Source organism: Agelaius tricolor, unplaced genomic scaffold (genome assembly GCF_023055355.1).
Source record: "Agelaius tricolor isolate 1412-34295 unplaced genomic scaffold, bAgeTri1.0.p SCAF_12, whole genome shotgun sequence".
Taxonomy (NCBI): Eukaryota; Metazoa; Chordata; class Aves; order Passeriformes; family Icteridae; genus Agelaius; species Agelaius tricolor.
In genome coordinates, this window is record NW_027269272.1 from 24,821,955 (window position 1) to 24,849,579 (window position 27,625).

At 52.1% G+C, this 27,625-nt stretch overlaps 1 protein-coding gene across 2 annotated transcripts in view; it reads right to left on the reverse strand.

Moving 5' to 3' along the window:
• Window positions 1–4,171: 4,171 nt before the first annotated feature.
• SCHIP1 (schwannomin interacting protein 1) overlaps window positions 4,172–27,625 on the reverse strand; it is a 37,773-nt gene continuing 14,319 nt past the window's right edge. Inside the window, exons 1-7 of one of the 2 annotated variants that reach the window (XM_071438182.1) lie at window positions 22,151–22,382; window positions 10,944–11,062; window positions 8,769–8,886; window positions 7,921–8,118; window positions 7,275–7,398; window positions 6,940–7,033; window positions 4,172–4,785 (exon numbers count right to left, since the gene is read on the reverse strand). In XM_071438182.1, the coding sequence (XP_071294283.1) occupies window positions 4,734–4,785; window positions 6,940–7,033; window positions 7,275–7,398; window positions 7,921–8,118; window positions 8,769–8,886; window positions 10,944–11,062; window positions 22,151–22,180 (735 nt within the window). In that variant the 5' untranslated portion in view covers window positions 22,181–22,382 and the 3' untranslated portion in view covers window positions 4,172–4,733. Of the gene's footprint in view, window positions 4,786–6,939; window positions 7,034–7,274; window positions 7,399–7,920; window positions 8,119–8,768; window positions 8,887–10,943; window positions 11,063–22,150; window positions 22,383–27,625 lie in introns of those variants that run through there. The other variant, XM_071438181.1, reaches the window with a different exon arrangement.

Genomic DNA, 27,625 nt, shown 5'->3' on the forward strand with positions numbered 1-27,625 from the left:
ACCACAGCCTGGAGAGGAAATGCCATTTCCGCCTTATCTAGGGGTGTCTCCTATGCGTCTGTGGGGTTTTGTGGGAATCCCAAACCATTCCCAGTGGGCTGAGCTGCTGGAGCAGCCCAGAAATGGTTGCCCAGCCCCAGTGGCATCTCCCAACCCCAAACTCTCAAAATCAAAAACTTTTTCTATCTTTAAGATTTCCTACGTTTAAGATTTTTTTCCCAAGATTGGGATTGAAGGTACTTGAGATGATTATGTTTAGACTTATTGTGTTTATTGTTTTTATTTATGTTACAGTCCTATAGGTTGTGAGTTCTGTAGTTCTTCACCAACAAGGTACAAAACGGTTAACAATCTTTTGTTATAAGGTGTTTTAAGGTTAAACTATCTAATTAAAAAATGATACCTAAATTATTTTTATTTCTAACTTAATAACTAATCACTTAAAGTCCACAATGTGGACTTTTCTGTTTAATTACAAAATAGGACTCAAACTTAAGAAGAAGGAGGGAGAAGAAGGTGAGGAAGAAGGAAGAAGAAGGTAAAGAAGAAGGACTAGTTTCTGGTGTAAAACTTTTATTTTGTTTTATATAGATTATTATATTCTAAAACTTTAAATTTAAAGATTTCTACTTTGTGATATTACACACTTTTCATTAACTACACACTTATAATTCCAGTGTTATCATTCATTTTGGGATCCTTCTCCAGCCTCAGGTCAATGCAGTGCTCTCCTGGGAGTCAGAGTCTGTCAGCACAGAAAGTCTGAAATTCTCAGCATCCAGGACTCCAGCAATGGAGAGTTCTGGATGCTGAGAATTCCCCACTCCCAAAAATGCATCTCTGTGTGGTTTGGGAGTGCAGAGCCCCGTTCCAGCTCTGGTCCTTGCTCTGGCTCACTCCCCGAGCCAGGAGAGGTTATTGGGTTATTCCAGCAGAATTCCCTCAGCACCCAGTGGGACTTTCCCAAATTGGTGTCTGGGTGTCAGCCCTTTGTCCATGGTGGAACAAGGAGACCCAGAGCAGGATTTTCTCCTGGAAAAACCCAATTCCCCAGGACAGGAGGGGAAAACCAGCAGTGGGTGAGTGGCAGAACAAATTCTCTCCAGCAAGCCCAAGGCACTTGGCAGGGGATGGAATTCCAGCCTTGCCAGGCTGCCTCATCCCAGTGCTGGGGGATTCCCCAGCACCACCTGGGAGAACACCTGGGAAAATTCCTGCTCCCACAGCCCTGCCTGGAAGCTGAGCTGAGCTGAGCTGAGCTGAGCTGAGCTGAGCTGAGCTGAGCTGAGCTGCCTGGAACAGCCCCAGAGATCCATGTAAAATTGCAATTCCCATTTTTCAGACAGGTGAGGATGCTTCACCCTGCATTTAAGGTGAGTTTCTTCCCCAGAAATGCTTCCCTTGGGAGGCTGTGCCTGGGCTTTGCTCCCAGCCCTCCATGGCAATTTCTCCATCAGCAATCCCAGCCCGGCATCAAACTCCAAAATCCACAGAGCAGGACAGGCTGGGATGGGTCAGAACCTGTGGCACCAACAAAAATTGGGATAAATCCTTTTCCATCCATTCTTTTTTTTCCCTCCTCCACAGCCAAGAGACTTTAAATGATATTTTCCCACTGGGAAGGAGCTGAGCTGAGGGAAGAGGGAAGGGCTGGTCCCACCAAGGGACTGGAAAAGCAGATTTTAGCTGGTTTGATCCCATTTGGATTGGAAAGTTGCCTGTGCTGTGGGCACACAGATGTCCCTGCTCACCCCTGGGGCAGCAGAGGAGAAGGAGAGCCCTGCACTTGAGGCTTTCCTTTGGTTTATGGGAAGAGGGAAGAGAAACCGGCTGGGGAGAGGCGTGGGATGTGTGGGGAAGCGGGAGGGACGTCAGCTCCAGCCCAGGGAGCCCCCCCAGGCTGCAGGGAACATCTGGGAGCTGTTCACCCTCCCGGGCAGGGTGGGAGGACAGGGATGGCCTGGAATGGCACAGGGGGCACACGCAGGGAGCGTCCCCTCACCCCAAAGGGCCCCATCTGAGCCTGCCTTCGTTATCACAGGCTCATTGGTGCTTCTGCTTTGGAGGGTGAAAAAGAAGAGTAAACGAGTAAAACCATGCGTGTGGTATTGATGGGATTATGGAAAGGTTTGGGTTGGGAGGGACATTCAAATCATCTCATTCCATCCTGCCCATGGCAGGGACACCTTCCTCTGTCCAGCCTGGCCTTGGGCATCCCCAGGGAGGGAACAGCCCCAGCTTCCCCTCTTTTCCATGCTCCCAGCCCACGGTGGTGCCTCTGTGTCCGGGGAGGCGCTGCTCAGCACACCCCGGAGCTGCTGGAGAGGAGGAGCCTAAAAAGGGCAGAAAATCCCCAAAAGGGGGACCCCAACCACAGGGCTTCCCTGCCAGGAAGCAGCTGGCTCATAAAGCTCACCCCAGTTCCCAAGGGTGGTGGAATTCCCATCAGCAGGACCTTGCCTCAGGCAGGAGGAGGATTTGGGGGTTGTTCTTTACTTAATGCAGCATTTCAGGCTCTTCAGGCACCGGTGGGTTTAGGGTGAGACTTAAAAATATTAAGGGATGTTGTGGTTTGAGACCAGCTGGACAAAATTCCCAGCCTGGCATCCTGTGGGAGAGGGTTTAGGATTTTTGGGAATCAAAAACCCACCCAGGAGGGTGCAGGAGGCTCCAAGTGGGACCAAGAGCCAGGAACAAAACACAGAACCCAAACCTTGCTCAGAAAGCACACACCAGATCCTTGTGTTCCAGAAATATCCTTTAATCCATCAATCCCATCACTGCCATCACCCACAGCACCCCTGGGAGCCAGAGCAGGATTTTCTCCTGGAAAAACCCAATTTCCCCAGGAGAGGAGGGAAAACCAGCAGAGGGTGAGTGGGAGAACAAATTCTCTCCAGCAAATCCAAGGCACTTGGCAGGGGATGGAATTCCAGCTTTTCCAGGCTGCCTCATCCCAGTGCTCCAGAGCTGGAGGGGGCCAGGGGAGCTCTGGCATTCCCCAGGAACACCCTGGGGCCTGTTTGGTTTTTTTGTATTTTTTCCCTTAAAGCTGAGAGCAAACTTTGTGTATTTGGGGTTTTTCATGCTTTGGATGCAGCAGGAGGCAGCTCCTCCCTGAGACCCAGAGAGGCAGAGCATCCATGGAGAGCTTTTGGGGTCAGACACTGCAAAGTTGGGGGTTTTGAGGGAAAATTTAACCTTTAGAGGGAACATTTAAACCCAGCAGCTCTCCCCGTGTGCAGGCAGCCACCCAAGAGCTGCAGGGAAACCAACACCCCTATATTTCTCTATATTTTCTGCATGGATTTAAAAATAAGGAAGAAAAGGGTTGACTTTTCTATCCTGCACTGCAGGTGAGGGCTCCTAATCCATCCAATTGCTAAATTCTTATTAAACTAATCCATCCCTGCTCCCTAAATTAAACCAACTCCCATCCCAGCCCTCAAACCCCTCTGAGGGCTTCTTCCAACCCTGCCCTTTCTGCAAGAAAAAAAAAAAGGGGGAAAAAAGTCATTTAATGAAAGAAAAAAAGTGCTTTAATAAAAGCCATTCCTGGCAGGGGATGAAATTTTAATGCAGCTGAGGCCTTTTGCAAACAGCCTGAATAAGTCATCAGGCAGAGCCTTGGCTGGGATGGATTTGCCCCCGAGGAAATGAGAATTAAAAGGTAAAAAGCGGCTGGGAGCACCAGGCTGGGACTTAGGAAGGGCTGGCTGGGTTCTTCCAGCTTTAAATCCAATGAAAGAGGGGTGGAGACAAATTTATGGTGTCCCAGTGTCCCCTCTCCTACAGTCAGCCTCTCCTACAGGCAGAGTGAGGAATTCCACATTTAATCAGTTTAATTTGCTGCCCATTTCCTAACATAGATTATTCTTTTTATTTCTAGAATTTCATTTAAATGTTCAGCCCAGACAATAAAATATAAAAAGCCCACCTGGGCTGTGTGTCTGCTGCTTCCAACCATCACAAATTCAGGGCTCAGCGTTACAGAAGAATCCAGGTGAAACAGAATTAGGAATTTATAAATAAATATAAAACTACATAACCCCTCTCTTTTCTCAGTTTCATGTGATCAGCAAGGCAAAAACAAAAAAAAAAAGGTTTTTCACACATTTAGTTGGAGGATCCACCAGCAAATCCACCCCCTTGGCAACAAACAGACGTGTCATAGGAAACAATGGTGGTAATTTTTATTTTACAGCTTTATACAGAAAACTTCCAACTCTCTGCACCCCACCGAGTGTTAATAGCACACCTAAAATGAATGTCAGGTAGTCAACATTCCCCAAAATGCTGAGAACTGAGTAAAATGTACAGATTACTGAAAGCTACGACGTCACTACGAGGCAGGCATGGATTTTTTGTTGACTTGTATAGCACCGTCAAGAACAGGTTCTTTATTTCAAAACTACAGTGAGGAATAAAAAAGTAGTCAATGGTAAAATATCATCCAACCCAAAAAATCTCTAAACGACCAAAAAATAAAGTTAAACTACCCTCTCTTCTCGCCCATGATTTATAATGTTATAAGTACTGTACAATTCTCTTTGTTTCTGTAATAATAATAACATTATTATTATTATTAAAATGCCTGATATTTAGTGGCACGAGTAAAAAAATTAAAATAAATTAAGAAGCAGAGGCCAATCACCAGACAGAAAGCTTGGGACATGGTCAATGAGCAACACTGGAACTCATTCCCTGGACAGGACAGAGGCAGGAGGAGGGATTCACTTGGCTGGCATCTTCTCTGCCAGGTGCTTCTGCTGGCTCTCGGCGTGCCTGGGGGCAGGAGCAGGAGGTCATTCCCTGTTTTCCAAGGAAAAGCTGGAAAAGCCAACCCCCTGCTCCAGCTCCCAGCTGGCAATCGAGTTTTCCCCTCAAAAACACCAAGTTTTTCTGGATCTCCTCCTGGCAGGAGGGGGGGTGAAGGGCCAAGGGAGCCCCTTTGGGGTTTGGTTTGGGGCTCCTGGGATTTTCCCTCCCTTCCCACAGGGATGGCAAACACCTTCACCCCCAAATGACAGAGGGGGTAACCTCCAAGCCCCCACATAGCACATGCATTCCCAAAACTGCCATTTCTGAAACTGCCAGGGGCTGCAGGGAGGAATCCAAGCACCTTCAGAGGAAAGGAGGAGAACCCAGGATGTGTGGGGGCACTGACTCAGCCCAGCTCCCATCCCAAACTTCACCCTCTCCCCCGATCTTCATTTCTTTTCCCAGCCCTAATGCTTCAGTTTGGAATCACAGTCCTGGTGTACTGACACTACCCAGGGCTTCTTCTATCCCAGCTCCTTTCATCCCCAATCTTTGCATTTCTGAATGAAATATTCAGAATATTTGAGAGCATTTTATATTCCTAAACCCAATCCCTAATTATCCCAAACAAAAATGTCTCTTGAGCCTTGCTGCCAGGAGATGGAGCCCTTAAGGGAACCTGCCCATATCTTGCAAGGCTTTTTGATTTATTTATTTATTTATTTATATTGTATTATTGATACAATATATAATATTATATATAATACAACTATATTATATATTATATATAACACAATATAAAATACATTATATAATAGATAATATATTAAATATTGTATATAATTATATATTATAATAATATAATGTACACTGTATATACATTATATAATATAATATATTCTAATATAAAATATTTTTAAATAGATTATATTATTATAATATAGAATATTATTATATTTCTATTAAAAGTTTTATTATTTTATACATTATATGATGTTGTATATTATTATATTATAAATATTTGTATCATTAATCTAATGTTTATATTAAATATACATTATATAAAATATATAATTGTTAAATATTAATATTTAAGTGATCCCAAAGTTCTCCCCCTTGTCCAGCCCTCCTGATGGCAAAGACTGATCTCTGCCCAGTCCAAGCTGGCCTCGGGCACTTCCAGAGATCCAGGGGGCAGCCTGGAAAATCCATCCCAGGGAACAATTCCTTCCCAAACTCCTGGGTGGGAAAAGCTTTAATCCCAAAATTCTGGGAGGAAAAGCCCCAGATACTGCTGCTGGCAAATGGGGAGCTGTGAGGGGAGAGCAGTCCCTGCCTCAGCTGGTGAGGGAAAGCTGTGAGGGGAGAGCAGTCCCTGCCTCAGCTGGTGAGGGAAAATGGGAGCTGTGAGGGGAGAGCAGTCCCTGCCTCAGCTGGTGAGGGAAAATGGGAGCTGTGAGGGGAGAGCTGTCCCTGCCTCAGCTCGTGAGGGAAAGCTGTGAGGGGAGAGCAGTCCCTGCCTCACCTGGTGAGGGAAAATGGGAACTGTGAGGGGAGAGCTGTCCCTGCCTCAGCTGGTGAGGGAAAGCTGTGAGGGGAGAGCAGTCCCTGCCTCAGCTGGTGAGGGAAAATGGGATCTGTGAGGGGAGAGCAGTCCCTGCCTCACCTGGTGAGGGAAAATGGGAGCTGTGAGGGGAGAGCAGTCCCTGCCTCAGCTGGTGAGGGAAAGCTGTGAGGGGAGAGCAGTCCCTGCCTCAGCTGCTGAGGGAAAATGGGAGCTGTGAGGGGAGAGCAGTCCCTGCCTCAGCTGGTGAGGGAAAATGGGAGCTGTGAGGGGAGAGCAGTCCCTGCCTCAGCTGGTGAGGGCAAATGGGAGGGGAGAGCTGTCCCTGCCTCAGCTGCTGAGGGAAAATGGGAGCTGTGAGGGGAGAGCAGTCCCTGCCTCACCTGCTGAGGGGAAGCTGTGAGGGGAGAGCAGTCCGTGCCTCACCTGGGGAGGGAATATGGAGCTGTGAGGGGAGAGCAGTCCGTGCCTCACCTGGGGAGGGAATATGGAGCTGTGAGGGGAGAGCAGTCCCTGCCTCAGCTGGTGAGGGAAAATGGGATCTGTGAGGGGAGAGCAGTCCCTGCCTCACCTGGTGAGGGAAAGCTGTGAGGGGAGAGCAGTCCCTGCCTCACCTGGTGAGGTCCTCGATGTCCACCAGCATGGCATCCTGCTCCGTGTGCAGCTCGTCCCGGATCAGCAGCAGCTGCACCAGCTCCTCGTTCAAGCCTGAGCCAGGGGAAAGGAGCTGAGTTTGGGGTGTCCTGGGGGCCCCAGCTGGGGATTGTCCCCCCAAAACTGCCACATCCACAGGGCTTGAAATCCCTGAGGGATGGTGACTCGGGCCTGGCCCTGGGCAGCTGGGCCAGGCCAGACAGCCCTTTCCATGAGGAGCAGTTATATTTATCCCAGAGAAATGTTCTTAATTAAAGCAGGCAGACCCCAGAATAATTCAGTAATTACCACTTACTTTCTATCTGTGAGTGCAGGTCATTGACTATCACCTGTAGCTGCCCAATGGTCATGTCCCTTAGGTCAGTGGGTTTTAAACTTCTCTTCATTAGGCATTCACTTATATGAGGCATATGTGGCAGCTGGAAAGAAATATTCAATATTTTACTGCTTCCTTCCAATATTTTACCACTTCCTTCCAATATTTTACTGTTTTCTTCCCGTTATTTCTAGTTCTGAGCAGTTTGTCCCCTCAGTTTTGCATCTTCCCCTCACAAACAGGCAGCAACAACTCCAGCGAATGGAGTCCAGCCACCAGCACAAAACTGGGCCAAAGGCTCCCAGGGGAGCAGGAGCAGGAATTATCAGATGGAATTGGCTCCCAGGGGAGCAGAAGCAGGAATATCAGATGGAATTGGGGGTGAGGGTGGTGGTGGACACCAGGACAGGAGTGCTCCAGATGGGATGAACAGGCTCCAGCTCAGAGCATGAGCAGCCTCAAGTCAGCACCAACCTCCAGCACCTCATTCCCTGCTCCCATTTCTCCTTCCAACCCCTTCTCCACCCCTCCTGTCCACCTCCACCACCCCCTTGAGCCAGAGCCACCAGAGGAGTGGATGTCCCGGGCTGGGGTCACCCCTGGGCTCACCCTCAGCCCCACTTACGAGATCTGCTACCGGCGACTTCTTCCTGTTCTGCTTCTCCACCTCCACCTGCATCTTGGCCATGGGCTTGGCCATAGCCAAGGCCATCTTGGCTTCAGCCTGGAGCTTCTTCTGCCTGCTGAGGAAATCCATGTCATCCAGGGACTCCGACTCCTCCTCCGTCGTGTCTCTGTCCGAGTAGGACGAGCTCTGCTTGCTCTGGGGAAGCAAAGAAGCCACAGCAAAGTTTGACCTATTTTTGTGCTTTTTTTTCCCCTACAGAAACTGTGAAAGGCATGGATTTATTTCTTATCTTAATCCCCGGGATTATCTTTAAAAATCAGAGTGATTCCCAGCTAGGCCTCCTTGGCTTTACAGGGAAGGAGGAGCCCAGGAGATCAGAAGGTGTTGAAAGGTTAAAGTGGAGGGAAACACTTCGGCCTGTGGTGTTATATTCAAAAAGGAATGTGGGAAAGAAGGAAGGAAAAGGGAAAAGGAAAGGGAAAAGGAAAGGGAAAAGGAAAGGAAAGGAAAGGGAAAAGGAAAGGAAAGGGAAAAGGAAAGGAAAGGAAAGGAAAGGAAAGGAAAGGAAAGGAAAGGAAAGGAAAGGAAAGGAAAGGAAAGGAAAGGAAAGGAAAGGAAAGGAAAGGAAAGGAAAGGAAAGGAAAGGAAAGGAAAGGAAAGGAAAGGAAAGGTTCACATGAAGGCATCAAGTCTATAGCAACAGGGGAGGTTTCTTATCTGCCCCTGAGCATCTCACACTGAGGGCTGGGGATGCTGCTCTGGGGTTTGGGGTCGCTGTTTAACAGGATCAGCCTCCCCAGGGATCCCTGTGGCTGTCCTGCTGCAGGCTGAGGTGCCAGACCCACCATGGGTGACAAGGGCGTGTCCAGGCTGGTCTCTGTCTTGCTGTCATCGCCGTCGCTGTCCTTGTCGCTGCTGCTGTCGTTGACAAAGCAGATCTGCAGGTTCATCCCACTCTGTAACCTGGGCGAGCACAGGGACGGGTGACACCGCTGTCCCCTGGGGCTGGCGGTGCCACCGGCTCAGCAGGTGACCAGCTCAGCGTGGCACTGGGAGCTGCTCAGTGTCACAGGGCTTCTACCACCATCTACCGACAAACTGCAGAATTACCCCCGCACTGCAGGGACTCCTGATCATTTTTTATGGTCATTGTTTCAGAATGTCACTATTATTTTTGCTTATTCAGCTCTGATTACATTAAATAAAATCTATAAAGTGCAATAAAAGATGTGGAATATGTTACCATAAAAAGCCACGAAAATTATTTACAAATAAAGAATGAAAAAATTAAGATAAATGTATAAAGATATAAATAGCATATATAATAATACATATTATGAAATATTTTGTCAGTAGTGGAAATTATTTATTCACAGTTTGTTTCCAAGACACTCCTGTAACACAAGAGTTTGTTCTGGTGTTCTCCAGCCCTCCTGCTCCACTGCTGGATTGGGATTGATTAACCCCACCCACATTCTCCTCCCCAGGAATGATTTTCTCTGGATGCAGGATCAGGGAATCCTGCAGGCTGAGAAAAAGGAAAAGCCCAGCTGAGAGACCCCAATCCCTCCCCACGTGCTGGAGATGAAGAACCCCCAAATCCTGTTATTCCTCATTCCCAGTGTGCTGGGAGCTTGTATTGTTCCTTAGGAACAGCCAACTCCTATTTTCCATTTATTTCTGTGGGGTTTATTAGTTACCATTACCACAAAATAAACAGGATTAATAATTGTTTGCTAATGAGCAAGTGAAGGTGGTGAGATCCTGGCAAGGAAACTGTGGCTGCCCCTGGATCCCTGGAGATGTTCCAGGCCAGGTTGGACAGGGTTGGGATAGTGGGAGTGTCCCTGCCCATGGACAGGGAGTGGATGAGCTTTAAGGTCCCTTCCAACCCCAGAATTCCATGATCCAACTCTGCAATTCCATACAAAAACATGGGAATAACATCCTGCAAATGTTCCTGCAGGTCCTGGAACAGGGAATACTTTTTCCTGGGTTATAAATATTAACAACCACCAAATCCTTCAGGCACAGCTGGCAATTTCTGGGGGCATAGCTGCCAAACCCTGATGAGCTGCGTTAATTAGAGCCCTGCTCTAATTACCAGACAGCAGCTCCTGGTTCAGCTGTAACTACAGACAGCAAAGCTGTTTTCCCTTTTAAATGATCCACAGCTCAATTTAATTCCACAACTGCACCTCTGCTCTGGAACAGCAGGACTCCTCCTGGGTTCCTGCCTCCCTAAGCCTCCTTTCTTCTCCCATCCCATGGCAACAGGTAGAGCTTCACTCCCAGCATGGGAGGTGTTTGAGGCTTCCCCACTACTGTGGGCTCCAGCTGAACACAAAAAGGACTTTCTGCATTGTATTTGATGCAAAAACCTTAAAAATCCAAGGGAGGAACCCATGTGCAGCTCCAGGGATGGAGCCATGTCCAGAGCAGAGCTCATGGATGTGGAGGGGAGGCAGGAAGCCACATTAAAGCTTATTTTGTCCATCCTCTGGTGCTTCCTGAACATTAATTGCTTTTCCAATCATTAATCACAGTTCCAGAATAATGGAAGTTGGAATTCCCAAATGCTTGGGTTGGAAGGAACCTTAAAGCTCATCCAGTGCCACCTCTGCCATGGCAGGGACACCTTCCACTGTCCCAGGCTGTCCCAGACCTGGCCTTGGGCACTGCCAGGGATCCAGGGGCAGCCACGGCTTCTCCAGGCACCCTGTTCCAAATCCTAAATGAAAACCTGAAGGAAACCTAGCTCAGAAAACTTCACCTCATTCCCTTTATCCCCTCAACTTCCAAATACCTTCCTACCCAGTGTGAAATGAGAATTTCCTCCCTCATTTACAAGTGTTCACATAACACACAAGTGTTGCATTTGGGAGATGTTCCAAGCACAGAAAATTCAGGAATTTTGTTAAAGAGAAAAGGTGAGGGTTAAATCCCAGTGTGAGGGGTGATCCTGGGGTGTCCCACTGCAGACATCTCCCCCTTCCCTGGGGATCTGGGCTCTGGCTTACCGGGAGGACAGGCTGGGCTTGCCGCTCTTGCTGCAGCTCGTGTAGAGCCCGGGGCCATCGTCGAAGAAACTGCCCAGAGCCAACTTCTGCCTGATGGACTCACGCTCATTCTTCTGGGCCTGCAGGGAGGGACAGGGGTCAGCCTCGGGGGAGGGACAGGGAAGGATGAAGCTCTGGGAAGGGACAGGGAGGGATGAGCTCTGGGAAGGGACAGGGAGGGATGAAGATCTGGGAAGGGACAGGAAGAGATGAAGTTCCAGGAGGGACACATGGAAGGATGAAGCTCTGTGAAGGACACATGGAAGGATGAAGCTCTGGGAAGGACACATGGAAGGATGAAGCTCTGGGAAGGGACAGGAGGGATGAAGCTCTGGGAAGGGACAGGAGGGATGAAGCTCTGGGAAGGACACATGGAAGGATGAAGCTCTGGGAAGGGACAGGAGGGATGAAGCTCTGGGAAGGACACATGGAAGGATGAAGCTCTGGCCAGGCCAGGGCACAGGAAGGAGACCTGTCCCAGCAGCCCCAGCACCAAGCTCAGCACGTGCAGCATCTCCCAAGCATCCCACACCTGGCTCAGCCACAGAGCACATCCCACTGGGAATCCCCATCTCATGGAACCAGCCTGGTCTGGGTTGGGGTTGGAAAGGACCTTAAGGGGCATCTGATTGCACCCCAAACTCACTGCTGGATATATCCTGGTATATTCCCCAATATCTGTACCTATATCCACACACAGCCACCTCCATCAGCATCTTCCACTTCCCTGAGCAACTTCCAACCCCATCAAAATCCCTCTCCTGCCAGCGTGCTCAGGGATGGATTTTGTCATTGTCATCAAATTATCACTGGGTTTAAAAATGTATTGCTATTTATAAATATAAACACAAATACAAGTATCATTATAAATATAAATATAACCACAAACACAAGGACAGCCATAAACATAAATATAAATATAAGTACAGGAGTTTTAAAATAGCAATCAACAAAACAATTTGCAATGAATCCCTGATCAATAACTGTGCAATCAATGTGCAATAAATGCAAATCTCCAGATTCAAAACCTCCCCCAGTGTCTGTCACTAATGGGTCACGTGCCAATACTGACAACAAATTCAGGAAGTTATTGATGGAAGGAACACTTGGAAAGCCTCAAACATTTAATTATACAATAACACTTAATACCCAATCCAGAAAACACAACAAAAAGAAATAGGGCAGGCAAGGCTGGGCTGCTTCCATGGGGTTAATTCATGGAATTGTGCTTCCCATATCCCACCTCAGGAAAAATAAATCACTTTTTTGTACAAGGAAATGTGACAAAATGCAAATTATTCACCTAAAATAACAAATGATTTAATTCCAGCTCCAGTGCTGATTATACACATTATTACCCTGCCCATTAAATTGTCAATCCCTTACCAAAATAATTCATTTATAACCGAACTCCTTTTATTTCAAATCCTTAAAACAACAAAAATAAACCCCACGATACCAAGCAGTACCAAGTTTTTGGGCTGAGCTCCAGGTTCCTGAAGTTTTACCCAGACCATTGTGTTTTTAGGTTTCAATAATCAATACCTCAATCACATGGAGACAGATTTAGGATTAAAAATAGCCAGCCCTGCTGGGGAGGGCAGAATGGGGAAAAAAATAAGGAGAAAGGAGTGAAAATCATTTTTTAATGAACTGAAAGCAGAAGGAGGGAGGTTGGTGCCAGCTCCCTGTGCTGCCCATCTCAGGGTGCCCTTGGCTGTGCCACTGCACCAAATTCCATCAAGTCCTGGAAATTTCCCCTTTCCCAGCTCAGAGGATCCTCTCCCACATCTTCCCGTCTAAATCTGATTTTCCTTGTGCTGCAGCTGAAATCCAGCCCACAGCCCATCCCCACCTCCACTCCAGCTGGGACCTCTCCCTCCCAGAGCATCCCCACCTCCTCCGTGGGCACCAAAAGCTGCTCCTTTCCCATTAAAATCCAGGCAGGATTGGACATTTCTCCTCCTTGCTGACGGATCTGTCTCTCCAGATCTGTTTTAATGTTTCCCATTGCTCCCAGGCTGACATCTGTACATTTAATCATCGTGCAATTTGTTTTCTCCAGCAGGTCATTAATGAGGATTCTCAGTAACTCTGCTCCCAGGACTGAGCTGGGAATATCCTATTTTCCAAGGCAGGCCCAGGCTAACGACCATAAAGAAATCCAGAGTCCTATTTGTTATTATAAAATGGGGAGTAGTTAGTAAGAAATAAAATATACCTGAGGGAACTGGACTTTAGGCTTTGGATAAATTACCTGACAGCTGCACTCAAAATCCAGAGCTGGGTATGAAAAAATATAAATGGAGAAGGGAAACAGCAAGGTGGGTTTTGACTGTGAAATATTCTGACTTGGTATAGAAGGAATAATGGGTCAAATCCTCAAAATGCAAAGGTAACTCCAAGGAAAACATAACCCTGTGGTATTTAAATGTGTATTTTGGCACTGACCCAAAAAACAAAAGTGTTTCTGCTCTGTGCAGAGCTGAGCACAATTCAGTTCTCACAATGATTTTAAACAAAGAGCTGCTTTTGATTTTTAAGGGGAGAACAAAACAATCTGGGGCGGATTTTCCTTCTTCCCCTCGACCTTCCCTGTGGGAAGGGCAGCAGTGCCTGGGCTGGAGCCTGGGAGGGGAACACAGCTCAGGCCTGGCTGCTCCAGGGAGCAGGGACAGTCCTGGGATAATCCTGCTTTGGGATGGGCCTCAGGAGGGACCTCAGAGCTCACCCCATTCCCATGGCAGGGACACCTCCCACTGTCCCAGGTGCTCCCAGCCCCATGTCCAGCCTGGCCTTGGGCACTGCCAGGGATCTAGGAGCCACAGCCTCCCTGGGGATTCCATCCTTCACCCTCCCAGGGAACAATTCCCAATTCCCAATCTCCCACCCATCCCTGCCCTCTGGCACTGGGAGCCATTCCCTGGCTCCTGTCCCTCCATCCTTGTCCCCAGTCCCTCTGCAGCTTTCCTGGAGCCCCTTCAGGCCCTGCCAGGGGCTCTGAGCTCTCCCTGGAGCTTCTCCTCTCCAGGTGAGCCCCCCCAGCTCTCCCAGCCTGGCTCCAGAGGGGCTCCAGCCCTGCAGCAGCTCCGTTCTGGCCTCTCTCCAGCAGCTCCACATCCTGCCCTGGCAGGATCCCATCCCCATCCTGCCCTGCCCATCCCCAGCCCTGCAGGAGAGGGGAGCAGAGGAGAGAATCCCTTCCCACCCATCCTCTGACTCCAAACGCTTCAGGAGCACTGGGACACCCAGCAGGAACACTGGGACACCCTGCAGGAACACTGGGACACCAGCAGGAACACTGGGACACCCTGCAGGAACACCAGTAAGAGCACTGGGACAACTGCAGGAACACAGGGACACCAGCAGGAGCACTGGGACACCAGCAGGAACACTGGGACACCAGCAGGAGCACTGGGACACCCTGCAGGAGCACTGGGACACCCTGCAGGAGCACTGGGACACCCAGCAGGAGCACTGGGACACCAACAGGAGCACTGGGCCACCAACAGGAGCACTGGGACACCCAGCAGGAGCACTGGGACACCAACAGGAGCACTGGGATACTCGGCCAGGCCACCAGGGCTATTTTTGCCAGGCTCTGTCATTCCCAGCCCAGCCCAGGCCTATATTTAAAGCCCCAGAGCCACAGGCAGCGTCTCATTTTATCTCTGCACTGCACAAGGGCTGTTCTGGGATTTACAAACAACACCGATCACACAAAACGTGCGTTTATCTCCTTTTTTCTTCCTGGGGTAAATGCAAACCCAAGTCAAAACTTTTTGATCCAGGTCACAAAATGCCTTAAACCCCCGGGGGTTTCCAGGCAGGAGAACGCCTCTGGAAGCTTCCCCTGCTATTTTAGCACCAGGAGATAAGGAAAGGAGGAAGGAGGGAGGTTTGCCCTGGGCCAGCACTTTACAAACCGCGGATTCTCCCTGCTCCAACCCCCCCGAATCCCACCGGCCGGGGCGGGATGCGGGCAGCACTCCCGCAGCTTCGTGGCACACAAAGGCTCCTTTCTGTCCCTTTTTGTCCCTTTACCTTTTTATAGCTGCCCTCGGCGGGCGGCGGGGATGCTTTCCTGATGACGTCACCCATTCCATCATCCCGCTCCCGGCTCATCTGCCCCGCTCCCGGCTCCCGCAGCTCCCGCAGCTCCCGCAGCTCCCGCAGCTCCCGCTGCTGCATGGGCCCCGCTGCCGGCCGCACATCTCACAGCTGCCCCGGGCACGGGGGCTCGCTCCCGGCCGGGATGCTCTTCCCGCACCTCTCCGCTCTCCCAGCACCTTGCTTTTCCCAAATAAAGGCAGCGAGCCCCAGGGAGAGGAGCTGGGAATCCGCGTCCTCCTCCAGCCGCTGCCAGCGCCGGATAAAAATAACCCCGAGCTCCAGCGGCTGCACAAGGGCAGGAAAAATGCCGGTGTCTGATGTCAAAATGCCAGGCTGGCCGTGCTGGGAGCAAGGGGCTTCCTTCTTCCTTCCCGGGGCCTTTCCCCAGGGAAGATATCCCAGGGAATTCTCAGGATCCACCACAGGGATTCACATCCCACAGATGGGAAGCACCAGCTGGGATTTTTACTCAATGCAAAACCCACCACCAGCAAGGACCCCACGGAGCTGTTCCCTGGCTAATTCAGCTTTTCCAGGTTCAAAAATTCCTACATTTATTGGAATTGAGCATCAGAGGCACCCAGCCTAACCCTGCTCCCCATCCTGTGGGGGTGGAGAGCCTGGGGATCCCCCAAAATTCCATCCCTGGCTCCTGGGGGGACTCAGAGTCTGCAAACCTGGAGCTTCCATTCTCCTGCCTGGAGATTCAGGCTTTTCAGGCCACCACCGACCCCCTGCCACACAAATCCCATCCCAGCCAGAAAGGTTTGTCTGGATCAGCTGCAGGGAGAGCAGAGCTCACGCTCAGGGCAGGAATTCCCAAAAGGAATCCTTAGGAAAATGGAATTATGCCACAGTTTCTCCCCAAAACCCGGCACAGCAGCAAGAAAAATCCTGATTTTTGGTGCAACACAACTGTAGATAAATAATTTTAGTTGCCCTATGATGTTTAACGAGATATCCAAGCCATGCTGACGCCATTCCAGCCCCAATGCAAATTCCAGGTAAATTCCCAGCTCTAACAACACCCAGGTGATGCATCCCAGCATGAATCTACTCAGAATTTTCAAGGCAAACCCAGCAATAATAAATGTTTAATTCCATTCTTGTCCCTGGACAGTGCTTTGCAACTGTAATTCCCAAATGAAACAAAGTCGTCCTGTGGATATTTCCTTATTTTCAGTTTCCCTCCGCCGCTGACTCATTGTGTCCTTTCCTGCTGTTGCTAAATCCACTTCCTCTCCCAGCTGAGGACGGATCCCGACACAATAAACCCCAAATAAACAAAGAAATCACGGCTCAGCCCCAGGGGAAGGATGCGTGGCCAGGAGCAGGGGCAGGGGCTGGGCTTTGTCACTGTCCCCTCCCGGTGTGTGACAGTCCTGCAGTGCCCTGTGCTCGCCATCGGGGATGTCCCCGTGTCCCCTCCCCGGCCGAGCCCAGCCCTGCTAGGTGACCCCAAAGCCACAAAAGGGCAGGAAGTGACACAGCCCTAAAAATAGAAATAGGAATAAATGTACTGCAGCCTTGCCAGCCGCAGTTTTTAGGGTATTTTATCCCCCGTGCCAGCTTTCAGTCACCTCGGCCCTGCTCATTCCCTGAGCTGATCCCACAGAGCTGATCCCAGTCTCCAGGGCCAACCCTGCACCAAGGCCACGGGTGAAGCCCCAAACCTGGCTGAGCAGCACAGCTGGGAGCCCCTGGAGCCACAGCTGGGGCACATCTGGGGCTCTGCTCAATGCCAGGACCTGCTCCCTTGGATGGGCTGGGAAAGGCCCATTTAAACTGGGATATCAAAAGGAAAATGGATTTTGGGATTCTCTCAGCTCAGGGACCAAACCCTTTGGTGTTCAGCCCTTCCCCACGGGCTGAGCCCACAGCCACCATTGTCCCTCTGCTTGGAACATCCCAGAAAGGCTCCAGGTGCCCAGGAATGCAGATCCCACTCCCTCTGAAGGGGGAAGAGCCTGATTTCCTTTTGCCAGCAGTGAGGGAAAGCTCAGAGCAGCAAAACTCTGGAGCAGCTCAGATTCTGAGGGGTCCCTGGGATGGGAGCACACAGAGCCAGCCCTGCCAGAACACCAGGATGGGCATGGAAGGGTGGGAATCATCCCTGAGTGAGGTCAGGATATAGGGCACAGCCAGTGTGGGGTGCTTGGAACACGCCCCATGGCTCCAGGACAAGAAAGCAGCAAAATTCCCCTTTCCTGAGCTTAAAAGCATTGCTGGAGCCAGTGAAATCATCTCCCTCAGGGCTGGGGTGTGCTCCAGAGGGGAGGAATTCCCCCTTCCTGCTGGGATCAGCTCCCAAACACCCTGGATCCCAAGGCAGGAGAGGAACCCCTGAATGAATTCCCAGCAGAGTTCAAGGAAAGCTCTCCAAGGTGCCAAATTCATGGGCATGGAGCACTCAGGGATTGAGGCAAATTCCAGGATCTTGGAATGTCAAGATGCCAGAACTATCAGGGAGAGATTCTTTACGAGAGGATGGAGTGACAGAACCAGGGGAAATGGTTTTAAACTGGAAGAAGGCAGGGATGGCTGGGACATTGGGAAGGAATTCCTGCCTAGGAGGGTGGGGAGGCCCTGGAATGGATTTCCAGAGCAGCTGTGGCTGCTCCTGGATCCCTGGAAGTGCCCAAGGCCAGTTTGGATGGGGCTTGGAACAACCTGTGATAGTGAGAGCAGTCCCTGCCCACCAGGATGGGCTTTAAGGTCTCTTCCAACCCAAATTATTCTATCATTCTGTGATTCCACGCCACAAAACCTCCATTTTATTGCAAGTGCTGGAATAAACCTCTCCCCCAGCACAAGGCTCTTGCAAATTGGTAAAACTGAGGGATGGGCTGAGCCCAAGGCCTCCCTGTGGTGCTGCTCCCCTGAGCTTCAGCACACCCCACGTGCTTTCCCAGCTCTTGGCAGAGCCTTTTCTTGGGATCCCTGTCTGAACAAGGCCCCAGAGCTCCCTGACAAAGGCTCTGCTCCATTGTCACTGCTGTGGGACATGGGGCAGTGCCAGGGAGCCTCCTCAGCTGTGCCAGCCTGCAGCATTCTCCATGGGAAGGGGCCAGGCCAGCAGCTCTCCAGCTTCTCCACACTGGATTTTCATGGAATTTGAGGTTTTCCCCAAGGCCTGTCCCTTGGAGTTGTACTTTGCCACCAGAATTTGCACTCACTTTAGAGAAAAATATGATATCAGCTGATTTCTGGAGCCTCCAAACCCCTCCTGAGACCGAACTGAAGAAACCTCATTAAGTCTCAAATTATTTTGTGAATTTTATGGCTGATTCTGGGGTTCTCTGGGATCCTGGGAGGGGTGGGGGGCATCCAGGCCTGCCTGGTTCATCCCTGGCCCTTCCAGCCTGATCCAAGGTGGCACCAGCACCTCCCTGGCACAGGGTTTGCCAACAGATCCCTCTCAGAAACAGCCAGATTAAGTCAACCCCAACACCTGGGCACATCCCACATCCCTGAAAAACCCACCAGGCTCCACCACTGCCCCACCTCAGAGATGATCTCTAAGCCAATAAAATCTCTTTTCTCCTCAGGTCTCTTTTTAATTTTCCTGGCACGTGTGGAGCCTGGAACCATCTCCAGAGCTCTGGTGCCAGCAGATAGCTCAGCCCTGCCTGGTGCCAGAGCACGGAGCCAAATCCTGTTCCCAGGGGCAACCAGGAGCCTCCTGCCTCAGGCACGGGCACTGGTGCCCCTCAGTTCTCTGCTCTTCATCAGAAATTCAACAATCCGTGATTCACACACATCACCCACATGCACAGCAATGGTAACAAACGTGGATTAAACCAGGAGGAGGCTGAGGAGCCCAGCACTGCTCCGTGGAGCTGCCAGGCCCTGCTGAAAATACAGATTTACAAAGCAAACTGAAGGCCTGGCTGAGGCTGAGGGCCAGTAAAGCCCAGCTGAACCACCCAGCAGAATAAAACCTTTATTTCTGGGCTGAAGCCTGGATTTGCACGCTGGATTTTTATTCCATGTGGGCTCAGGAGCTCACAAAACACCACTCAGCCAGGGTTTCCCTAGTCAGACTGCAGGAGGAATTACAGAGCCCTGAATAAAATGTTTGATATAGGGAAATAAATTGGAATAAATAAGAAAAGAAGCATAATTAAGAGAGAAACCCCCAGCACAGAGAGTGGCAGCCTCCAGCCTGATTCCAGGATGCATCCATGGAAAAGATGGCAGATCCACACCATGGAAGAGCCACCCTAAATCCCAGAAATTCACCTGAGAGCCCCATCCAAACCCCAGGAGAGCCCAGGGCCACCTGCACTGCCCAGCCCAGCACTGACAGGAACCAGGGATTTCAGGAATATCCTCCTCTTCCTCAGCACCTGCCCATCCCAGCTCCCTCCCTGCCATGGATTTGGTGGCCCGGCCATGACCTGGGCATGTCAGAGTTTTCCTGCTGCAATTCTCCAAAACAAACCCATTTTTCAGTTTTCCCAAGTGCTGACTTGTTCCTCTCTTTGATTTATTTTTGGTTTCTTTAACAGCTCCAAAAAAAGGGGTGTGGGGAAGGAGGAGAGCAGAGCAAACACAGCCACCCCCTCCCCCGGGCAGCCACCGAAATCCCATCACTGCTGTGATCCCAAAGCCCGGGATTGCTGTCCACAAAAGGATTAAAGCTCGGCCTTGGGTTAATGGGGCTGGGAGGGGGCTGGGGTCGCTTTTAATCTCTGCAGCACCCCAGGAAGCTTTGGAGCTTTGGAAACACACTTCCATTGAAAAGATGTTTCCCGGGATTTTTTTTCCTTAGGATTTGGGTGGGTTTTGGCTGGTTTCCCTCTAATATTTACGGGTTTGCAGGAGAGGAACCAATCCATAACAAGCAGGGGATGGGAGCAGGGAAAGGCGGCAGCGCTGGCGCAGTAACACCCAGGGATTTTGGCCAGGCCCGTGCCGCAGCTCGGCATCATCATCACCATCATCATCACCATCATCATCATCATCATCATCACCACCATCATCATCCCACCCCCCGGAGCCCTCCCAGCCGGGAAACAATGCCCAACCTTTAACCCGTGCGTTCCTGAGTATGCTGGGAAAACATCCGCTGCTCCCAAACAATGGCACCATTTATCCCGGCTGTCCAGAGCAACAGGCTCCGAGCTGCAGGGAAATCAAAAGGCCGGGGAAAAAAAAAAAAAAAAACCACGAAAAAACCCCCAGGATATTTTTTCCAAAGAGGTTAAAAATAGAAATTCACTTCCAGAATTGCTAGACTGAAAATAGTCCGATGAAAAATCATTTCAGCTCCTCTCTGTTTCGTATCTTTTCCCTCGGTGAGATATTTTGCATCTGAGATATTTTCTCAAAAAACACGGCCTGAAGTTGGAATGAAACGCGGGAATGGAGGAAAGACAAGGAAGGGGCGCTGGCCTGGGCAAGGCCCTGCTTGCTGAGGGTCCGGCTCTGGGGATGTTTGAGAATGGGGGTTTTCCAAAACACTGCACGCAGGCAGAGGCATTCCTCAGCATCGCCGAGCCAGAGGGACAGGTGTTGGTGCATTTGATAATCTGCCGGCGCCATCGAGCCCTTAAACGTGTCATCGAGCCCCTAACTGAGCCATCGAGCCCCTAAATGTGCCATGGAGACCCTAACAGAGCCATGGAGCCCTTAAATGTGCCATCGAGCCCCTAGCTGAGCCATCGAGCTCTTAAATGTGTCATCGAGCCCCTAAATGTGCCATCGAGCCCCTAGCTGAGCCATCGAGCCCCTAAATGTGCCATGGAGCCCCTAATTGTGTCATCGAGCCCCTAAATGTGCCATCGAGCCCCTAATTGTGTCATCGAGCCCCTAAATGTGCCATCGAGCCCCTAAATGTGCCATGGAGACCCTAAATGTGCCATGGAGCCCCTAGCTGAGCCATGGAGCCCCCAGAGAGCCGCTTCCCGTGCAGGTGCACCCACAGCACCCATCCTCTCACCCCTCCTCTCTGTAGAGGGAAATGAAGCCCCAAGCCCAGCCCAGCTCCCAACTCCCCCCCTGAAATCACCCCCCCAAAGCCGGGGACCGCCGGGGCTGGGGGCGGCCGGGCTGCCTGCTCCCGAACCCGGCCATCGCCGCTTCCTGCGGAACCGGGAGCAGCCCGCAGCCTGTGAATCACCATCCTGCGCTCGCAAGAACGTGGGAAGCGCAGGAAATGCTCTCAAAAAGACATCCCTGCGCTGCGGCAGCTCCGGGACTGCCATCCCGCGGCTCTCTCGCTCCCAGGGAGCGCTTTTATCCCGGCAGGAAGGCGCTGGGATGCAGACAGAGGGATGCGGGCATCCCCGGCCCCGCTGAGCCCCCCAACATCACACGGCGAGCACAAAAGCCCCGGGGCTGCTCTGCCTGCCGAGCCCCGGGGTGCTCGGTGCGAACCCCAGCATGCTCAGTGCGAACCCCGCGATGCTCGGGGCGAACCCCGCGATGCTCGGGGCGAACCCCGGGATTCTCAGTGAGAACCCCGCGATGCTCGGAGCGAACCCCGGGATGCTCGGGGCGAACCCCAGGATGCTCGGAGCGAACCCCAAGATGCTCAGTGCGAACCCCAGGATGCTCGGAGCGAACCCCGGGATTCTCAGTGCGAACCCCGCGATGCTCGGAGCGAACCCCGCGATGCTCAGTGCGAACCCCGCGATGCTCGGGGCGAACCCCGCGATGCTCGGGGCGAACCCCAAGATGCTCAGTGTGAACCCCGCGATGCTCGGAGCGAACCCCGGGATGCTCAGTGCGAACCCCGCGATGCTCGGGGCGAACCCCGCGATGCTCGGAGCGAACCCCAGGATGCTCGGAGCGAACCCCGCGATGCTCGCAGCGAACCCCGGGATTCTCAGTGCGAACCCCGCGATGCTCAGTGCGAACCCCGCGATGCTCGGAGGGAACCCCGGGATGCTCGCAGCGAACCCCGGGATGCTCGGAGCGAACCCGAAGCGGCGGCCCCGCGCTGCCACAGCCCCGGGGGCGGCACAGAGCGGGGCTGGCTCCGGGGGGCGATGGCCCCGGGCTGGCCCGAGCTGCCCGGGGCTGGGGGCCAGGCCGCGCTCGCCCCTCACCTGGTAGGAGCAGTTTTCCTGGTGAACCATCTCGGTGCATCATCCGCCGCTGCCGCCCCGCCGGCAGCGCCCGCAGCCGCCGCGGCCCCGGCGGGGAAGGAGGAGGAGGAGGCTGGGGAGGAGGAGGATGGGGAGAAGGCAGCAGCAGCAGCAGCAGCAGCAGCAGGAGGAGGAGGAGGCAGCCCGGGAAGATGGATGCGGCCGCGCTGCTCCGCCTGCGCACGGCGGCCCCGGGAGCGCGGGGGGGCCGGGCCGGGGCCGCCTCCGCCCGCTCCGCGCCGGGCTCCGGGCGGGGCCGCCGCGGCCGCGCTCCTCTCCAGGATGGGGGAAAAAATCCCTCCAAGCCCCCCTGGACACGGGGAGGCTCCCCCGGCCCCGGCGGCGCCGCCGCAGCCGCGGGTCCGAGCCCCCCGAGCCCCCCGAGCCCCCCGGGAGCGGCCCGGCCGGGGATGGAGCGCGGCCCCGGGGCACCCCAAAGCAGGCGGCCCTGAAAGAGCAGCTGCAGACGCCTTCCTTGTGCCCGCTGCCTCGGAAATGCCGCCCGGGAATTGCTGCCAGAGGCTGTGCCCTACATTCCCGGTTATTTTTACCTCCTGCAGCCGGCAGGGAGGGAGCGGAGCTCGGCCCCAGCGCCCACCTGGCCCCGGCCACGTTTGGGGCAGGGAAAGCAGGGGAAAGGCCCAGGATGGGCATGTGGAACATTCCTGCACTGAAGGGTGGGTTAAGCACGGGAAGGGGCTGCCCCGGGAGCCACATCCCTGGAAAGGTTCAAAAATGGGTGGCTGGGAATGAACCTGACCCACTGGGGAATGTGGCTCAGTGAGCACCGGGTGATCTTGGGGGTCTTTTCCAACCACAACACGAACTCCAACAGCCTCATTTAAAGAGTCTGGCCCTGGCTGCAGCTGGAGGGTGAGGACACACCAAATATCATCTTCAAACCTTTTTTTGTCTGGACACAGCTCGTGCAAGGGGCACTAAAACACCCAGAGAGCGATGATGGGGTCACAGGCTGGGCTCACACCATGCCCCAGGCACTCCCAGCCAGGCAGGGAACAGCAGAAATTCCATCCTGCCCTCCTTCCCTCCTTTCCAAACAGGATTTCTCCTGCTCCTAGGCCCAGCTGTTCAGGGATTCACATGACTAAATCCAGGAACACTTGCTCAGGGCAGCTCGGATTTGATTCCCCCACACCAGATGTGCCTCTAGAAAAAAAGAAAAAGGCCTTTGTGGGATCATCATCAGCCTGTCCCAGCTCTCCCAGCTTCCCACCAGCACAGACAGGCTGGAGCAGCTGTGGGAGGATGGATGGAGAATCCCTGGAGTCCCTGTGCAGCTGGGGCACGGATGGAGAGAACCCCCAGACCCTCCTCCCCAGTGCTCTCTCTCCCCTGCAGCAGCAGAGCTTAAAAAAAAATAAAGACACTTCATTTAAAAAGAAAAAAATTAATATATTCTGCATAAATTTTTAAGAGAGCATGAAGTCATCCTTGGTTTTTCCTGGATCTGCAGAGAATCCCATTCATGCAGACATCAAAATAAAAAGTCATCCAAATAAACCATCCCCACTCTGCAATCTGCTGCATAACCTTGGCTTTGTGTGGAGAAGGATCTGTGGCAAGCTAAAAGTGGCTCCACACATTACATAAACTCAAATTCCATTTATTCTGTGCATCACAAGGAAAACTCCCAATCCCTCTCCCTCAATGGTACCACACAGGCTCCATTTTCAGTGGGACAATTCCTACAGCTGGATCAGAAGTGCTTAAAAGGGAATTTTGAGGAGGTGAGGTCTGAGCCCAGCAAGGATTCACTGCTGGGAACGGGGAAGGTCCAGTGCTGACCCCAAGCTTGGTGCCAACCTCCCCATTCCCAGGGCTGGAGTGGATCCCCCCAGGAATCAGAAATTTCTCCTTTTGGAAAAATAATCCCAGAGAGAGCCAGGTTCACCTGCTGCAGCAGAGCCACCTGTTCCCAGGACATGGAGGTGGGAAAGGCCAGGAATTACCCCTGACCGCTGGATTTGCTCCACAGGTGGGAAAGGCCAGGAAGGAGGTGGGAAAGGCCAGGAATTACCCCTGACCTCTGGATTTGCTCCACAGGTGGGAAAGGCCAGGAAGGAGGTGGGAAAGGGCAGGAATTATCCTTGACCTCTGGATTTGCTCCACAGGTAGAAAAGGCCAGGAAGGAGGTAGGAAAGGGCAGGGATTACCGCTGACCTCTGGATTTGCTCCTCTGCTCCAGCCCTGCTGGCATTCCCAGGCAGGCAGGAGGTGGGCAGGCAGGTAATGAATGATTAAAGCTGAGAGGGATTAATCTGAGGGAAAGGCTCCTGGCACATTCCCAGCTGGGTCAGCTCTGGGATGAGGAGGAGCAGGGGCTGCTCCTCCCCACAGTGGGCAGCTCTGGGACCCCCACCTGCCCCTTTGCACTGGGAAAAGAAACCCAGGGGTGCCTGCCCTGCCTGGGCTGCATTTCTTAATGAGGCACCCCCAGCTGAAGGTGTCTGGTACCACTTGTGAGATGATCCAGACGAGTTTTCCCAAAGCTTTCTCCAAAGCTGTTTTGGATGAGGAATGTGTGGCTCAGGAATCCCTGGAGAACATCTCCAGAGGGGCTGGCAGTGAAACCCTGCCCTCCAAACCCCTCCAGGGGGATTGGGAAGGTGCTGCTGGGGCAGGGAATGCACTGGAGGTGAGGTGGGCACCAGGAATGAGCCAGGCCTGGGTCCTGCATGCCCAGAGGGAGGAATTCAATCCCATGGCACAGGCAGCACATCCCTGCCCACGACAGGCAGGGAAAGAAACCTCAGCTTCACCTGGCTCTCAAATTCTGCCAGTGAGACAATGGAATCGCCTTAATTACTCCTCTACAGAAGGAGGAAATTACAGAGGAAATATTAGAAATATAGAAATTATAGAAAAATGTTAGAAAAATAGAAATTCTTTTCCTCCACAGAAAGAGGAAACACCTGGTATCCCCAAATTCTGGGGGAAAAGAGAATTTCTGCTTCTGGGCTTGTATTTTTAGGTTTGTTTTTTTTTTTTCTTTCTATTCTTAAGCTGATAGGAGCCCCCTGGCACATCCCAAGCCTCATCCCAGGGAATTCCCAGGCTTTCAGCTTTCCCTGGCTGCCCCAGCTCCAAGGAAATCATTAACAGGGTGGAGGCAGGAGCACGGGGAGGTTATCGGCTCTCCCATCCCCATTCCCGCTGGGAAAACGCTCCTTCAAAGGGAAATCGGGGGGAAGCCGAGCCCTCCCATTGCTGGGGCTGGGAGCCGTGGGAAGGAGGGAGGGAGGGAGGGACACCGGGTTATTACTCACAGCAAAGCCACATCCCGCCCTTTTCCCGGCGTTTTTGGCATTCCCCACATTTATTTTTGCACTCATGTCATGCTCTGATCCCCCCCAGCTTCACCCCCAAACCTTTGGGATGGGAAGGGGAAGGAGCAGGAGCAGCAGTGAGGCAGCCCAGCCATGGAATTCCTGCTGGACACACCAGGAACGTTTTCCTGCCCACAGGCATTCCCAGAGGGGCCTTATCAGGTGGGAAGGTTTATTTTCCAGACTGGTGTTGGCCAACCCACCCCGCTGATACAAAAGCCAGGCTCAATAAGTGATTTTTTTGTGGGTTTTTTTTTTTTTTCAAATCCCAAAATAAATATGCTGCTGGAGCATGGAGCAGGTGAAAATCAGGGAGGAGTTCAAGAGCTGGGAATGTTTCCTGTCAGTTTTCAGAGAATTGCAGGATCCAGGAATGGTTTGGTTTGGAAGGAATTTAAAGCCCACACAGCCCCAGCCCTGCCATGGGCAGGGAAACCTTCCCCTAGGCCAGATTGCTCCAAGCCCTTCCAGCCTGGCCTTGGACACTGCCAGGGATCCAGGGGCATCCTTGGGAAAATCCATTTCAGCCCCTCCTCACCCTCCCAGCCAGGAATTCCTTCCTGATCTCCCATTTCACCCTGGCACTGGGAGCCATTCCCTGGCTCCTGTCCCTCCATCCTTGTCCCCAGTCCCTCTGCAGCTCTCCTGGAGCCCCTTCAGGCCCTGCCAGGGGCTCTGAGCTCTCCCTGGAGCTTCTCCTCTCCAGGTGAGCCCCCCCAGGTGCCCCAGCCTGGCTCCAGAGGGGCTCCAGCCCTGCAGCAGCTCCGTGGAACCCTCGGGGATGATGATCCTCAGGGACAGCAGCCATCAGAGGGAGAGGCAGGGACCCAGCCCAGCCCCAGCACTCCAGGATGCTCCTGCTGGGCTCCCAAAGGCTTCCCAAGCTTGTATGGAAGCAGGAATTATATCCAGCATCCCGGGATTTCAGCTCTATTTGCTGATGATTTCCTGGGAGTGAGGGATTTAGCTCCTCTTTAAGCCCAGTTAAGCTTTCCCTGGGTTTAAATCCAGCAAGAAAAATAAAGAAAAAAGCGATTATTTTTAATCAGTTAATACTCGACATCTGTTGGAAAGGGGAGTATTTGTTTGGATTACAGCCATGGATAATGCTCTGCACTCTTCCTTTTTCACTGAAGGAAGAGGATGCCCAGGGCTTTTCCCTCATTTTGGATGTGTTACTCTGCTCCAGGTGGGAATAAACCTCCTGCAGGTTAAGGACCCAAGGTCCTTCCCTTTTCCAAGCCTTTTTTACTTCCCTGGGCTTTTCCAGAGTCCTTTCCAAGCAGTAAAAGACTCTTTACAACCCCACCTGAAGCACCAGAGATGGATTTGGGATAAAAACACACAACCTAACCAGGATTTTCCCTTCCCTAAAAGCCTGGAGCAGAAGGATACAGCAATTCCTGATTCCAACACTTCACAGGGAATTGCAGGGACTCATTTAAGCCACCCAAGTATTTATAACTCTCCAGTGATATAAAAGCCACCAAACATATGGAAAACAAGCAGATTTTTCCATGGAAGCCATCCAGGAAGGCTCAATGGTACCACACAGGCTTCATTTGCAGTGGGACAATTTCTAAAGCTGGATCAGAAGTGCTTAAAAGGGAAATTCGAGGAGCTCTGATGGTGAGGTCTGAGCCCACCAAGGATTCACTGCTGGGAACAGAGAAGGGAGGATCCAGGGAGAGCTCAGAGCCCCTGGCAGGGCCTGAAGGGGCTCCAGGAGAGCTGCAGAGGGACTGGGGACAAGGATGGAGGGACAGGAGCCAGGGAATGGCTCCCAGTGCCACAGGTTAAATGAGATCCTGGGAAGGAATTCTTCCCTGTGAGGCCCTGGGATGGATTTTCCCGAGGATTCATCATCCCTGGAAGTGCCCAAGGCCAGGCTGGAGCAGCCTGGGATAGCTGCAGGTGTCCCTATGGCAGGGGTGGGACTGGATCACCTTTAAATTCCATCCCACCCAAACCATTCCCTGTCTCCATCAACTTATCTCCAGCACTTCAGGAGTGTGGGGAGACAGCACAGAAAAGCTCCAGCTGCCTCCTTGCAATTTGATTTATTTCTATTGTTAGGAATCAACAGTTC